Source organism: Notamacropus eugenii, chromosome 1 (assembly GCF_028372415.1).
Source record: "Notamacropus eugenii isolate mMacEug1 chromosome 1, mMacEug1.pri_v2, whole genome shotgun sequence".
NCBI classification, from domain to species: Eukaryota; Metazoa; Chordata; class Mammalia; order Diprotodontia; family Macropodidae; genus Notamacropus; species Notamacropus eugenii.
Window position 1 is genome coordinate 343,337,075 of NC_092872.1, and position 17,303 is coordinate 343,354,377.

The 17,303-nt window shown below is 36.3% G+C and overlaps 1 protein-coding gene across 2 annotated transcripts in view; it reads right to left on the minus strand.

The window, feature by feature from the left end:
* Positions 1-265: 265 nt before the first annotated feature.
* FNIP1 (folliculin interacting protein 1) overlaps positions 266-17,303 on the minus strand; it is a 135,047-nt gene continuing 118,009 nt past the window's right edge. For both annotated transcript variants that reach the window (XM_072629974.1, XM_072629973.1), the window contains 7 exons: positions 14,885-15,031; positions 10,698-10,867; positions 6,522-7,938; positions 5,171-5,339; positions 2,455-2,652; positions 2,227-2,342; positions 266-799 (listed from right to left, as the gene is read on the minus strand). In XM_072629974.1, the coding sequence (XP_072486075.1) occupies positions 721-799; positions 2,227-2,342; positions 2,455-2,652; positions 5,171-5,339; positions 6,522-7,938; positions 10,698-10,867; positions 14,885-15,031 (2,296 nt within the window). In that variant the 3' untranslated portion in view covers positions 266-720. The remainder of the gene's footprint in view (positions 800-2,226; positions 2,343-2,454; positions 2,653-5,170; positions 5,340-6,521; positions 7,939-10,697; positions 10,868-14,884; positions 15,032-17,303) is intronic.

Here is a 17,303-nt window from a genome sequence, read left to right on the forward strand (position 1 = left end):
AACAAAACTATCACTGTAAAGCAAGATGCCAACTTTACAGATGACTAATATTAGTTAAAACACAAGAAACAAAGGTCACATTTACCAATCTTATCTGTCATCTTCCCCAGTCCTTTTAGGAAACCAAGAGATATTTATATGTACACTTTTTGCATATGATATACACAGACTCACATGTTTTTCTGAGTTCTATGTCATAAACAAGTATTTTGAGACAGCTCAAAGTTAGCTATTCTCTTAAAGAAAATTTACAAGATGCTTCAAATTGGTGTACCTTAAGAGTTTAGATTTAAAAATGAACTTTGACATCTGTGCTACTGAATGCTAATGATGAGTCACAAGGCAGCTGCTTCAACCTCATATTTCAGTCTGTTTAAGTTGTGGGCACAATGCAGTAATCATCTGAATATCTGCACTTTTTATCTGTACACAGTGATCACCTTGACAGAAAACTCCATTAATTTCTTCCAGATTCCCTCTTTTCACTATTATTTATCCTGTTTCATGTTCAATTTTTAAAACAATTAAGTCAAAAAAGTCATAAGATTCTACAAAAGTCATTTGTAGAATATGTAATCCAGGAGTCCCAGTCGGCTCCACCAGTGGATCAGTCAATTTTGATGCCTCAGGAAGATGTCAGCACAAATATATACCTTTTGTGCCTGCCTCTTTTGCTTCTGCTTAATTTTATCCAAGTTAATGTCTTAGCTTGCAGGCATTTCAAAGGAGAATCTGGGCAACATATGGAGAGTGAGTGCTAGCTACAGCTGCCAGAAGAGGGAGGTCACTGGATTCAATCCTAAAACAAAGAAAAGATATCATAGTTTCCCTTTAAAATTAAGAATAACACCCTACTATTGTGTGTTACTCTGTATAACGCCTATTGTATATGGATCTATGCACATGAAGAAACTGTGCTCATGATACTTCCTCAGAAAGTTATCTAAAGAACTCCTAATACTTTTGAACTGAACCAATATATTAGGATAAGAAACAGCACATTGCAAGGGATATCAGGATCTGAGGCCATGAAAGTATGTTAACGAGGAGGGAAATGAAATCAGAGGGACCACAGAATTAGAAGGATAAAATAATCTGGTGATAACTAATCACTGACCTTTAGTTTATTCATTCTAAAATCTAAGAAACTGGATGCAAGATGCAGGAGACTTTCTGTGTTCTGAGTTTATAAGTGATAATTTTCTAGAAGTCTTCTTGCTACCTAACACATGTATTTCAGCACAACTCAGGCAAAGAATGGATACAAGTATGTGTCTGAGGCTAAGAAGGGTCTCTTGTGGGGCCTCAGAAAGTAATTGCTATTCTTGAAGCTAAGATTTTATTTAATAATTCACAACTCTCTAACCATGTTTTCAACCTAGAATGAAAATATGAGGGCCAACAACTTTCAAGGCAGCAGAGGCCATTAGGACTATGATTTTATGCTGTAGACTATTAATAAGGTATACTAATACTAAAGCATAACCTTCAAGTATGGTGAAAGACAACTCCAAGGAAAAGAGAGTAGTAGGGACCTAAGCAATAAGGTACAGAAAGACTGATTAATCAAACAAGGATTCAGCTCAATTCAATCACATATTGAACTGAATACATGGAGAGGTAGTAGAGCAGAGTAGATGGAAAGCTGATTTTGGAAGCAAGAAAGTCTGGATTCATATCCTTCCTCTGACACATGATGGCTATTTGACACTAGGCAAGTCACTCAACTTCTCAGTGCTCTCTAAGCAAGTCTCTAAGACAATACATTACATATAAGGTGCTGATCTGCACTGAGGTTAGGGGTTTCCTCATCTGGAAGTTCCCTACATCAATGAAAACACAAGTCCAATGCCAATCGTATCATCAAAGCGCTTCTCTTGAAAGTCAGTATGGCAGAGTGGATAGAGAGGAAGTTCCAGAGTCAAGAAAACCAGTTCAAGTGTGGCTTCTGACATACTGTGTGACAAGTCACAACAACATGCCTCCAAGTTGTAGCACATTTTCAGATCAGTGTTGGCAAAGCCAGTGTCCTCCCTAGGAATTCCCTACACCGAAGAAATAATAGGTCCTGACCATTCTACAATTACTACACACACCCCCCTTACCCCTGGCCCATTTCCCACTCCCACCCCATTAAAGTGCTTATCTTACCCCAAAGAAAAGGGATGAGGAAGTAAAGGCAGAAAGCAAACCTACATAAATCAGTGTGGAACTCTGTGAACCTACCCTAGCACCAGGCCCAGCTCTTTGACATGGACTCGCATCTGTCCCTTCAGATACTCAGACAGCATTTTGCTTTTGAAGTAGAGCTCCTGCAGCCGATCTTCCAGGTGCATGACACACTATGGTATGGTCAAAGAAAAAGTAAACAAGGCATGAAAAAAGTTTCCAAACTCTCATCTCTGACAAACTCAAAAATGTAATTATTAAGGCTAAGTAAAACTTTATACTTACAAAATTTGGAGACAAATTATGCTTGTAAAGCTGTAGAGTGGAATGAAGCAAATTGGAGACAAGACTAGAAACTAAAACTTCCTTTCCCAGTTTATTATCTGTTATTCGTCTCTGGCTACTGGCTACTTGTACAGTCCACTTATCCATGTCTGCAATAATACAAACAGCTTCTGCTATGGGTTCATCCAACACTGGATGCTAAAAACAAAAAAAATCATAAAAAGATAAGACACCACATGGACAATTACATGAAATGAGTAGAAGAAAAATTCTAGAGAAAAAGAAATCAGCTATATTCATTCAGCTACCACTAAAAGATACTTACATAAAAAAAAAAATGTAACCAATGGTTTCTTGAAAGCAACTCAAAATGCAAAATTTTCTGACAAGTTTATCATAAAAAATCTTCATGGTATCTTTCAATAGTTCCCTCCTTTAATCAAAAGTATGTAGGATATTTTACAAATTTAACTTTCACTGTTAAATAGAGAATGACAATGGCTCTCTGTCATGCCACTACATGAAAGCATATCTGACATCATGAAAATACTACAAAATGAAAGATGACTAACAAAGGAGCTAAAATGCTTTGGGCTGAATACTCCAAACTAACTGCTCTGCTGGGAGGACACTGTGCTTAAGACCAAGAGGAAGCATATCTCCCCTGTCTTCTCTGGAGGTCTCTTCAGGAGGGCTGCTGATAGCAGGTTCTGGCACATTTTCAGAATCAGTATTCATTCAAGACAAAAATATTGTATATCCATTGTAGTGGAGATTCTGAACACTTTTAAAATGATGTCAAATTTTTATTGTGATTGTTCAGGATATCTTTTAAAAATTGAGTTTAATGTACTACATTTTTATTTATTTCAATTTTTAATGGGACAAAAATACCCCGTTAATGTGTGAGAGAAAAATCATGAGTGAAAATAAATCTTGATGCAAACTTCTCCAGGACTAAGCGAGAATTACTGCATTTTTAATGGAAACAGGATAAATGTTACTAAACTATCCCAATAAAATAAGACATTGTCACCAGACAGAAGAAAACCTTCAACAAAAAGGCTGGGAACCTTGATTCATTTAACCTTCTAGGAACTGACATCCCCAAACAAGCAATATCAATATTATGGTCATGTATGGGCCATTTTGGTGAAACATTATTATGTTCCAATGGTCATTAAGTGTTTGGGGAATGATCCTCAAAGCTTAATATTCAGAAGATATGTGGCTAACACTTTAAAAAAAAAACCCAAAACTTTAAGTCAAATTCCATAAAAGACATTTCTGGTAAGCAGAAGCAAAATGATCCTGAATGATCTTAGGACCAAGAAAGGAAATTAATTATGAAAAACAAATTTGTACTGAAAGTCTAAATTCCCAAGTTTTAATTCAAAACTTTGAGCCATGTAGGAATCCTGTATGTAATGAAAATTCCAACAAAACTAAAAGAACAATAATCATCTTTCCTCACACCCAATGTTGCCCCCAATCTTTTTCAAAATACTTTCCAGTAAGTTTTGAATATACCATAAGCACATGACTATGTATCTACCCAAATAAAAACAGGTCTGATTTAGTTTGCTGAATACAGTATATTAGTAGTGATAAAAGATTAATCAATATAGTATATTAATAGTGATAAATATTAATAACTGCTTTGAAAATAGCACCTGAATGTTAAATGTATTGAGGAACCAGGAGAGGGAGCTCTCTATTAAACTTATGTTCACTTCACTTTCACTGTTGCCAAAAGAAAACGCTAAAGAGTAACACTATTATTCACAGAGCAACTGAAATTTCTTTCCCACTCAGGAAAATTTTGATCCTGTAAGTTTTTCTGATGGGATTCCAAAAGTTCTATTAAAACAACATCGGGGCTGAATTATAGTATTAGAGGTGTCAAACTCACAGCTCTTGGCTGGGAAAGGATCTAGATTATAATGTAACTGAGAAATGTTTAACAAAATAAAAAAAATACAATACAATATGGAAAATGGCAATTTGTGGTTTTCTGAGTCGATATGCAACCCATAAGAATCCATTTCTATTTGCGTTTGATACCACTGACCTTACGAATTTTCCTCTGCTACAAAATGCCTAGCCCTGCAGAAAGAACTCAATAAAGTTTTGATATGACTGATTAAATTACCTCAACGATTAAAATAGCATTTACATTTAAACATACTGGTGTAGATTGTATGTTTTTATTTTTTAGAAAGATATTTTTCTCTATAAATAGTTCTGGACCTGGAGGCAAAAGAATTGGGCTTCTGCACTCTTGGACACATAGAAGCTGCTTGACCATGTTTTTAAGTCATTTAACCTTAAGAAGCCTCAATTTCCTCATTTCCAAATAGATAATACTTACACTCCCTTTCTCACAGTGTTGATCTGATTAGAACACTGTAGAAATCTTCCTTACAGCAGAAGACAATTAGTAATCTTATTTATTGTGTAATCAAAAGTTCAGTTTTCTGATGGATAACTAGCAAGATCTAGCCCATTCACCCTCATTCTCTCATTAATGCTGCCAACCAGTCTTCCTCCACTCACATTTTACTGCAGATCTAAAAAGCAAGTTCATAGTTTCAGGTATTCTATAAAAGTCTCACCTGAGGTAAGACCTTTCACATAATTGTTTCTTCTATCAGATGTGACTGAAAAATAACATTTGCTTTACTTGGATAGTCATATTTTGAGTATAATAAGTTACCTGCACAGCATGGGACAGGTCTGATACTAAACACTGCCGAAGTTTCTCATCATTTCCTATTCCTTGCAAAACAAAATCAGGTACATAAGATGAACAGTAGCTACCTAGCAAGGACCTTCCAAAATTGGCAATGCTGGGCTTGACAGAGCTCACTTCAATTAATTTTGACCTGAAAGAAAGGTCCAAAACAGGTATGTCTAATTAGGAATATTATACACATTTTACAGTTAAACAAAAACTAAAGTTTTACTAGTCCTTGTTTTCCAACACCATCATTTTTCATCATATATAATGTGTATATGTGAGTATGTATATTATATATGTGTATATATAACATTCATTAAAGCAAAATGATCCTTATTTTAAGTATAGTTTATGGACTCACTGTGGCCATAAAGAAGAAGAGTTCAGACTGCTTTAACACATTAACTGGTAAACATTAGTATAAGTTTCTATGAATATAATAGTAAGAGCTTACATATGTATAGCACTTTAAGGTTTACAAAACATCTTACACATTCATTATTCCCATTTGTTCTTCACAACAACTATTAGTAGAAGTGTTACTATATCCCTTTGTTATAGATGAGAGATTCAAACAGATCACATGAACAATAAAGGCAGAGCCAAGACTCACACCCAGATCTTCTGTCTTAAATCTAGTGTACTTTCCATTACATCACACAAACTGCATTTTACTGGCAGCTGTGACACATTTCTAACATGCTCAATTGAATGGAATGGCCAATATCAGGAAGCTAAAAATTCAGAATTCCAGCAGCTGCTTGGTTGTCTTCTCAATCTTTGTTTTCCTCCTGCCTCTGACCTGAGGCAGCCTTTCTAACTGCTCGCCTCAGTCACACCTATTTTTAGTCATGAACCAACAATCTCTTTCCTGGCACATTGAGAGGCAATGGGAAAAGCAATAGATCTAGAGTCAGAAGACCCAAAGTTAAGTTCTGGCTCTGCCACTTCACCTATGTCAATAAGCCTCAGTTACTCTATCTTTAAAATGGGGCCTAGAAATATCCCAACCTACCTATATCACAGGATTATTGTGAGAAAAGTGCTTTGTAAACTGTAAAAACACTATTAAAATGCTAAATGTTAGGTAACTCTAACCTACTTCTTACTCTGCCCCTTCCAGGAAGCTCTCTTTATGGGGCCCAAAGGGTCAAGACTTAAGATCTGCTTCCTATGAGTGACTACACAACACTGCATACTAATCACTCCATAAGTATCTGTGGCTACAAGTTTTTAGATGACATGACCTCAATTCTTTACGAAAGAAGACATTCTGCATTGTCTGTAAAATTTTGCAGGATTCTGACATTAAAAGTTCCTCACTTACCCAGGAAAGGGTATTTCATCTTCTTCTGCCCAGTCTTCTCGGTCTCCTCCAAAATAGTTACTGCCCTGTCTGGTCATATCATGACCAGCATCTTCACTCTCACTGTCCCCAAGGGCACTATCTGAACTTTCATTTCTTGGAATGTCCCATTCATTTCCAACAGCAATTTTTCTCTCTGAGTTCTCTTTGTCCCCATGGGGGACATGAACAGACTTTGTATCTCTTTGGTCCTGCTTAGGAAAGCAGGTTTTACATGAATCCTGGTGCACAGATTCCATAAATGTACAAAATTCACTGGGCTGTTTGTTATTCTTGGTACAAAGTCTTTTAGAAAAATCTAATATATTGCTCTGGTGTTCTAAAATGTCTGTGTTTGTTTTAACTGGAACATCATCAATAGTCCTGGTTTCAATTGAGTCATCATTAAAATATTCATCAAATAAACTCATGTTCTCCAGATTTGAATGATTCCAATTTGGAAGTGCACTGGCAACTCTGGGAAACACTTCATGGACTCCAGGATCCCTGATTTGGTCCTTAACTGCAAGCTTAGTTTCATGATGCTCAGCAACAGTCATCCTTTTCTCCTTTGTTGGTTTGATATGATGCCTTATGATCTGATCCACAACAGCCTGACTTCTGATTTCTGTGTCTGAATCAGGTGACATGGAATCCCCAATTAGGAAAGTGACCTTTGTCTGTGAAGCATCACAAGAAAATGTGGCAGGCGTGAGCTTATCTGGGGGCTTCTTTTCCACCGCCATGCCTGCTGATCTCATGCTTTGGCCTGCCTGACTGCTTGAATCCAGTGATTCCTCACTTCTCCAGGTTTCTATTGCTGGCTCCAGTCCCGAGTCTGCCAACACACATTTGTCTACTGGAGCAGATCCTGTGCAAACTATAGTCTCTAACTTGGTGTCAAGGCAAGTTCGCAATTTATCTCTGCACTGCTTAATGTCAACAGCATTTTCTTGGCAGCTAGAAGGAGAAATTACCCTGCATTCATCCGAAGAAGTTTCCAGCAGCTGCTGAGAAGTGCCTTGAACATTTCTCTCTTGCGAAACACTCTCAACATTTTGTACAACAAATGGGCATTTGCAATGTTTACAGTCACAATGAGGAGCCCCTGTTTCTTCTGAATCTCTAAAGAGCAAACTGCTTTTGTTCCTGTGCATTGTGACAAGCACATATTCAGATTCCTCAACTTCCCCTTTTTCTAAGGTTGTGGTAATAATTGTTCCTGGCATGACTATGGCTTCATCTTCTCCATTTTCTAAGAGATGGGTCTCTTGAAGTTCAGAGCATCTTATGAAATAGGTGAGAAAATAAAGCAACCTCTGGACCATGTCTTGTCTTTTGCCAACCACTACTGTCCTTGCTAATCTTACTGGAGAGCCAATTGCTCCATATAAGTCTCCTGCAACAAAAGATTCAGTTAATAAACATTCCTCTACTTTCACAACATGCCTCTGGCAGTGTCAGCACTAAATTAACCAAGTTAGTTTCCTAAATTATCAATTTTATGATATTTAAGTCAGATCTTTGACTGATCATTTACCAGAGGCTTTTAAGAATGGCAAATGAGTGGTTCTCTATACAGGTAAATGGTATAAGCCAAAATTTAGGAAACTGGTCTTAATTCCAGGGAGAAGACCCAGGGTGATAGAAAACTGGCAGATCAGTTACACACCTGCTCCAACTCTGAGGTGACAAAAAAAGTAAGGATGAGCTAATTCTCTTTACCTGGTTGGCCCAAAAATCTCTCAAGATTTCTAATGACTCAGAAATTCTTATCTCTAATTCCTATCTTTTTCCTCAGCCCAGATAACCAAAAAACAGTTACCAGTCCTCACTTTACCCTCCCAGTGTAGTCTCTCCTAAGATCACAGGGCTCTTCTTACCTAATGCCTCATGCTTGACTGGGACAGAAACAGGAAGACAACTTAATTAAAGAAGGAGAGATGAAAGAAGGCAGCTGAGTTCAGGTAGTTGGGCTCTCTTAAGTTTTGGTTTTATGCTGAGCCTAGGTAACCATGAAAATCATACCACTAAAGTAAAAGTAGAGCACCTGGGCTTCTTGACTAACTCTCCACAGTTGTGCTGCATAGGTATCATAGATCATACTGGACCTCAATAATGGAAAACACATAACAAGACATAATAAAGGAGTTGACTACAACAAAACCATGTATTTAATTTTGACATGTAGGTATTCTGCAAGTTGACAAATTAAACATTTATAAAACATTAGGAAGAAACATGTATGAAGAACCCTTACTGGGATAAAATAAAATGTACTGGTGGATGGTTTTAATTAGCATTCTCTCTTCTCTTCTGTAGCTTTTTTGAGTATGGTTTTTTAGCTCATTATATATTGTGTATAAAAATTGTATATGCACATACAATTGTGTACCGTGTATATACACAAAAATTACTCTGCTAAAATGATGAACACAAATGTCTTTTTTTCTTTCATTAACAAAATTTTCTTGGTTTTAAAATTAAGGTACACAAACACAATTAAATGAACGAAGATGCCTTGCAGCTATATTTACTAAACAGAGCATCTTGAGGAAGTCTTCACTAGAATACCAAGATTCCTTGGTGATCATACCACCCACTGATGATTAGCTGCAATTATCAGTGAATGCTTCACCTCCTCCCCTCTCTACTCTTACCCTTTTATGTGGCCACTCCAGACAGCCCAGGCTTTCAAGTGAGTTAGCAAGTGGGCACAGGAGACAGGTTAATTCTAAATGATGCAAATTTCTTATCACAAGCATGCCAAGGGTCCAATGAAAGTTATGAAAGCTATTTTAAGAATTTACATTGAACAGAAAAAATATACACACATAATATATATATGTATACACATACACTTATAAATAGATGGATCTCTCTATCTGAAATGTCTACTATGTGAGAGGCACTGTGGGGGGATACAAAAGATAATAATCAATGGAACCAAATGTAAACTGGGTCAGCAGCAACAGGGAACTTAAAGGATTTCCCCTTTTAAGGGAGGCAGATAGAGAATGGTGGAGAAGAGGAGGAGGATGCAGACTTAAAATAGCACTTTTGTTTGGGTATTAATGGCTCAAAGATCCCTCACCTTAAACCCTTATCTCTTTCCTGAGCTCTGGTCCCCATATTTTCAGTTGCACACAAACATCTCTACTTGGATTCAACTGATGTCTTAAAATCAACATGTGCCATCACCTCCCTCCACAAACCAGACTTTTTCCACTAATGCTTCTATTTCTATTGATGGCACCACCATTCTATTAGTCTATCAGGACTAAAACTTTCAAGTCATCTTAAACTCTTTTCTCTCTCTCTCTAACCACAAATCACTTACCAAATTTTGTGATTCTTTATCTATACTATCCTTTTCATTTATCTCCTTCCTTTTCATTCACACAACTACCACCTTAGTTCAAGTCCTTATCACTTTCTCTCTCCCTTCACAATCTGCAAAAATATCCTTCCTAATGTACATGTCTTATCTTGCTCAAATACCTTTATCTCATTTCTCTTAGGATAAAATACAAGCTTCTTACCTTGTCCTCCATAATCTGCCCCTCATCTAGAATACAGTATAGTAGAAAGAACAATGGATTTGGAGCTAAAGGGCTTGGAGTCAAATCAGGCTCCGCTACTTGCTAGCTGTATAATTTAGGACAAATTAGTTCACTGACTTGGCCCTCAGTTTCCTCATCTGTAAAATGAAGGAGTAGGACTAGGTGATCCAGTCCACTTCAGGTATGCTACAATAAGTCAAAGTGAACTACATACTCGTGGTGCCATTTTCCATATCCATGCATTTGTATAAATGATCTGCTATGCTTCTAATGCACTTGTACCTCCCATCTCTCTGCTGAAATCTTTCTCTTCCTCCAAGGCTCTGTTTAAGGACTATCTTCTCAATGAAACATTCCCCAGATTCTCATAGTAAAAAGTGATTTCTCCTTTGTTCCTATCACATTCTACCTTCTGTAAGAAAGTGTACGTCATAGCCCTGCTATTAGACTTAAGTTTTCTGAAAGTAGGTATGTAGCATTGGGCCCTGCACACTATAGAACCATAGCAAATGTAAAGTCAAATTTTTCTGCTATGAAATAACCAAGAGACGTACATAAAATTATGGCATTGTGTCAAGATTCTCTGAAGACATACCTAGTTGTGCCCACAGTGGGTTATAGGGATGAGTTTTAGCCAGCATGTCCACACTCTGAGAGGAATGTTTTTCTAAAAATATTTTTATAGGTGGTTGTCCATTAGGCATAACTGTTGGGACCCAGGCCAGATGATTGGTCAGGACTGCTGTAAGGAGAGCTGGTAAGAATCTGAAAAGCAAAATCAATGTATCAATCTCTATCCTGTGGTCATAGGTAAATATGTGTGTGTGTGTGTGTGTGTGTGTGTGTGTGTGTGTGTGTGTGTGTGTGTGTGTGTGTGTGTGTGTGTGTGTGTGTGTGTAAAATAAGTGTTATAAATATAAAGACAGGTTACAAATAAACCATACAGAATGATCTAGCAGCTACAAAAGAGATCTTTCAGATACAACATTCCTATTAGATATTACCTTAAAATATGCTGTGGGGTGGCAAGTATTTTTAAGAGATATTGAAATAGAATATTGAAACTCTTCTGTTTAGCTTTGAAACCCTTTACAAACGGGCCCCAACCTTTTTTTCCAGCCTCACTGGATATTATTCTTCCTACCACACTATGTGATCCACCAAACTGAGCTTCTCTGTTCCTCACACATGACATTCCATCTTTTATTTCTGTTACAATGGACTGAACCACATAGTGAGAAAATCAAATTGATCCCAATTCCATTTTGTACTTGATTCTATTCTGTATCACCACCAATATATTGTAAACTTGGCTAAGTCACATTCTTTTTTGTCTTTTGAGTTAAGTTCAGAAGTACAATTTTCCTAAGTTTAAAAGTTTATCTGTCCTACAAACCACTTTAATTCAAAGAAATACATTATCTTCACACATCTTACTAACCCATGTATACTTAAGGGAGATCTGTTATCTTGCTAACCAGCCTTGCAAGATGCAAGTGTTAGGAAGTCTGTTATCTCAGCAACACAAGCTGTCTGGTCTGTTAATGCTGTAGATGCTAACTAGCATGCAGGGGACCACCACCAATGAGCTTCCTATAGCAACAAGATGAAAGGAGGAATTGTTGATAGCCCTGCTTTCCAGATTTCTTTCCAATCATATGTTTTCCATCATCTGTGACGCTTCAGACTTTGCAAGCAATCATATTACTTTCCATCTGGATGCATCCTCTTTCATGTTCTCTTTTCCCAAAACTATATGGCACTAGTAGTAAGTTCCACTTTATGGTCTTTTGTCTGGCTGAGAGATCTCTTGTATTGGTAACTGCTAGCCTTACCAATAAATTGAACATTCTTGGAACTTTGTGTTTCAGTTTACCTTAATTTCAATCTCAATAATTATGCACTAAACTACTTACTATGCAAAAAGATTTTCTGAGATATTGACTCTTGAAGCACATTTAAGAACTACAGTTTTATACAAAGTATCACATACAATCTAAAAAAGGTGCTTTAAATCACTAGCAATCAGAAAATGTTAAATCAAATAACAGCAGGATATTACATCACACCTACCAAAACAGCAAAGATGGCAAAAACAATTAGAAAATTTTGATACTGATAGAGATGTGAAAATACAGGTACTGCTGATGAGGTTCTGAAATGGTCCAACTATTATGGATAACTTGAAATTATGCAAGAAAAGTTAAAATACTGTTCACAGTCTTTGAGCCAGAAATCCAGTACTAGGTTTATATCTCTAGGAAGCTACTAACAACAAGAAAAGATAAAAGTATAAGGAAATATTCATGGCATCACTATTTGTTAGCAGAAAAAAAGGAAATCAACTTTGTATCCAATAAGTAAGGGATGGACAAAAGTATTGTGGTATGTGAATGTAATGGAATATTGCTGTAACATAAGAAATGATGCATAAAAATTAAAATAACTATGAAGTGAAGCAGGGTGATCAAAGCAGAATCAAGAGAACATGCACATTTCCAACTATAAAAAGCAATTTTAAATATCAACAAAATTCAAATCTTAAATGGACAGCATTAGCAGTAGTTTATAAAAGATGCACACATCAATCCTATTCAAAAAACAAGAAAAATACTGAAGTATAAGACTATATATAGTAAATCACAATCACCCTTCTGTGTTGTTTTACTTAATTGTTCAGGGGAGCTTGCATTGTGGAGAATTCAAGTGGGTGAATACTGTGGGTTTGTAGGTCATATTGAAACAAATTTTATGAAAAAAATGGAATTGCAGTTTTTATTTGGAGGTTTTCTGATGAAGTTAAAGAACTATACAAACTTGAGAAATACTTTTAACTCTAATGGTAGAGTGAAGAATGAACACTTGATAATATCATATTTACTGAAAAAGATTACCCACTCAATTGAACATGTACTATGATGCATGTTAATAAATGCCTTTCCAATATTACTGGTAGTATTTATATTACTCTTAATGTAGATAATGTATCTAATCACTAGGCATCTATAGGACTATGTGTTACATGGGACTTAATAGAAATAAGGAAAAGGAAGAAAATCTGATACTTTGACATTAAAGGAAACAGGCAAAAGAAGGGAGGAAATATGCATATCAGTTGGTACAAAGAGGTAACAGAAAAAAAAATTCAAGGAATAACTTTTTATTCCTTGGGAGAGTAGAACACAACCCTTAAAAAGAAGTTGAATATTAACAGATGTAATTATGTCAATAATAAAAAAACATAAATAGCATTTTACTCCAGGAAAAATAATTTCATGACTTTCTCTCAGGTGCTCAAGTGATACTGCCCATTAATGAATGAACTAATTAATGGAAATATACTATTCTGAGTTGCAAAATGATAAAGACTATTTATGCAAAATCATTTCTTATACCTACAAAAGGGATATCACTTCTCAGTCATGCATTTGGACTCTGGGGATTTGGTGAGAATTTGAAAGAAAGAAAGAACATATGCAAATAGAATACATTCTATTTAGAATATAAACTCTTTGAATACAGGGATTATTTTTACTTTTCTATCCCCAGTATCTAGTAGAGTTCCTTTGCACATATTAAATATTTAATAAGTTTTTGTCTAAATAACTGGATGTATCAGGATCCAGGTACCTAAATAATTTTCTCATTCTAAGACTGTTCGTGAGTGATTGTAGATAGAATTTGTGGTAATAGGTCTTGTTGTCTTGTTTTGTTGTATAGTTGTGTTTGGCTCTTTGTGACCCTACGGACTTGTCCATGGGAATTTCTTGGCAAAGATACTGGAATGGTTTGCCATTGCCTTCTCCATTGTGTTCCTATTTTATAATTGAGAAACTAAGACAAATAGGGGTTAAGTGACTTGCCCTGAGTCACATAGCTTGTAAGTGTCTGAGCCTAGATTTGAACTCGAATCTTCTTGATTCCAACCCCACTATCCACTGTGCCACCTAGTGCATGATAATGTGTCCTAGAGCAAAATTTATGGTAAGATATGGGAATTTCTATTATATATACACTAATCCTCCACTCAAGTTCTATCCCATGGGAGTGACTTCTTAAAGGTTATATTAGCTCTCATAGGTATGCCCTACCAGTCAGAAATGCCTCAGATATGGTCCAGAAATAAAATGAATGTCTTGGCCAAGTAACTGGCTAGCTAAATTTGAAGAGACTACTCAGCGGGGTGGCTGAAAGCTGATGAATATTTTGGCTACAGCAACTCTCAGAGACCATCTATTAAGTTATATAGGGTTGTGAGTTGCATCAGTGAAAATAACTTTTGAAATACAAATTATTCAATATTTACTTTAATTTGTCCTCATTCCTTGGTCATATGGTTAACTGGCTCTGTTTCCTACCGCATATCTCTTTATGCTAATAATTCTCAACTGAGAAGCAGCATAGTGTAGTAGTTAGAGAGCTAGCCCCAGAGCCAGGAAAACCTGTGATACTTACTGGCCTGACATACTAGCAGCTGTGTGACCATGTGCAAAGTCAGTGCTTAACCTTTCAGCTCCCCAAGCAATGAAATAAGATCATAAATTACAGACACATTGCCAATCTCTATAGGTAGAGGGAGTTTCCACACTAAGGAGTTCTCTTTACTAACCAAATTGCAGGCACAGACTAAACAAAATAAAAAGAAACTATGTTAATTAGAAAGACTATGTTTGATTTTCTTGTACCCTTGTTATTTATATCTCACAGAGTCTATATCTGCTCAATAGTGAAATGCTGACTTCTTTAAAAGAATGTAATTAGTTACAAAAAGAATGGCCATACTGGTTTTTGGAAGCATTTTCCATTAGAAAAGTGAATTCTTTCATGAAACGATGGCAAAGTTGGTTCTTTTCTGAGATTCCAGACATCATTGTGAGCCAGACAGGTTCTCCAATCCTGGGCATCGTGTAAAGATTGCAAATTGTTGTTCTAAAAAAGAAATTTAGAGAAATTCAAAATTCTTATAGATATATGTGTAACAAAAGATTCATTATATTATCTTGGATCTTAACTCCTACAATGTAAAACTACAACTCCACAAACTATAAATTCAACAAATTTTTTAATGTTGCTTAGGTATTAGACCTGAAAACTGTGTCTAGTATTCCTTGGCGCCCTCCCCCCCTCCCCAGAATAACTCTCCTAGTACCTCACGTAGCACTTCACAATTTCTCTGATCTCTCTAGCTTTTATCTCTTGGTGAATTCCTCTGGATTCACACATCATTTCTACACAATTAACTTCCAAATCTATCTGAGGAGCTTAATCTCACTCTTGAACTTCAGTCCCACATCATATCCAGCTGGTGGTCCTGAAGGTATCTTAAACTACCATCATAAACTACCTAATAAGATCTGTTAAATTTGTCATTCCTTTGCTCAGAATATTTTAGTAGCTCCCAAATGCCTACAGATTAAAATTCACACACTGCTGTACCTAATATTCAAGCTCTCTCAATCTTTTGTTTTGTTTTGCTTTTAGAGCAACTTTTTTTCAGGCTCACCTGATACTCCCCCTTGTCCTATTATCATCAATTCTATTATCTGGTCAAATCAGACTATACTCAATTCCCTTAATATTCAAATTCCTAGTTTTCCTTTAAGGTGCTTCTGGTATCTTTTATACAAATCTCTTCTTAATATACTCAGTTGTTAATGCTTTTTTAAACCATGATTTACCTTCTATTATATTTAATTGTACAGACGTTTTCCATTCCCAGGGAATGTAAGGTCCTTGAGGGAAAGTACTATTGGTTTTGTCCGTGTATTCACAATGTCTTAAACACAGTACGTGTTTAATGTATATCTGTAGAACTGAACTAAAGTCAAGTGTTGGTCTTTGGGTTAGAGTCAGCTCTCAAGAGAAAATACAGAGGTCCCGAACTGAGGGCATGTCTCAAAACATGACTTACATGTTTTGTAAGAGTCTTGCCAAAATTTACTCTTCTAGGACATACAAACCTCAACATAGGTAAAGGAATTTCTGGATCCTGAATAAATGTACGCATCTGCTTTGAACAACACATATAATCTAGGAAAACTGCTTCCTCCTCATATGCTCTCTGTTAGTTGCATATATTGTGAGACATGGCTTGTTCTCACTTTTTGCACTTACTCAAAGTCCATTACTTCTAGCTGAACAAGAAGACAAACTATTCAAACTAAAAAGGACTGTGAGGTTATTTAATCCATTTTCTTATACCCCAAAATTTCAGTAATAAAGGTGAAATTCTGCTAGGTAATGATTTCCTGGGCAGCAAACACAGATAGGTGGAATACTATGATTTGTGTTCCTCCTAAGTTTCAAGGATTTTGAATAGCTTTTATTTAAACATTTTATTCTTATGAATAATTAAAATAACTACCTTCTTTTTTCTAGTTACACTTTGATTTAAAATCTACTCTCTCTCTACAATTTTCATTTAGTCTTTCTGCTATCCAGTCTAAAAAGATGAGATGGGCTTTCTTATTGCCAAGGCTATCTTCTTCACTTGGCCCTTAATTCCTATCTCCTTCTACCTCCTCTGAGACCTTAATCTAGCAATCATTTCCATTCTCTATATTTCATTCTCAGCTTTTCCTTTTCTTATGGATTCTCCCCATGCGGACAAACATGGCCAAGTCCCCTCCCTCTAAAAGCAAAACAAAACAAAAAGTTACAACATCCTTTCCTTTGACCTCACTATCTACTTAAGTGATAGCGCTCTATCTCTTATTTTAACTGCTAAACTTTTTAAAAAAAGGAAATTTACCCTTGCTAGATCGACTGACTCACCATCTACTCACTTTTCAACCCCCTGCAATTTTGCTTCCATCCAAGTCTCTTCTGAAATTGCTCTCTCCAAGGGTCACCAATGACCAATTAATTGCCAAATCCAATTGTCCTTTCTTAGTTCTCATTCTCCCTTGACCTTTAAATAGCCCATGACACTATTAAACTCCCTTTCTTTGGTAGGGAGGCTTTCTCTACTTTGGTTTATGTCTGTGACATTCCCCTATCTGGTTCTCTTACTCATTTGAAAACTCACTGTTCTCCATTGATTTATTTTCTTCTCCCTCTCCCCTAACTGAAGATGTTCCACAAAGGCACCGTCTTTGCCTCTTGTTCTTGCTACATTCTTTCTTTTGGTGTGTGTATGTATACATGCCTTTGCGTGTGCCTGATGGACATCTTCACCTCATTGTCATTCTGGCACATTAGA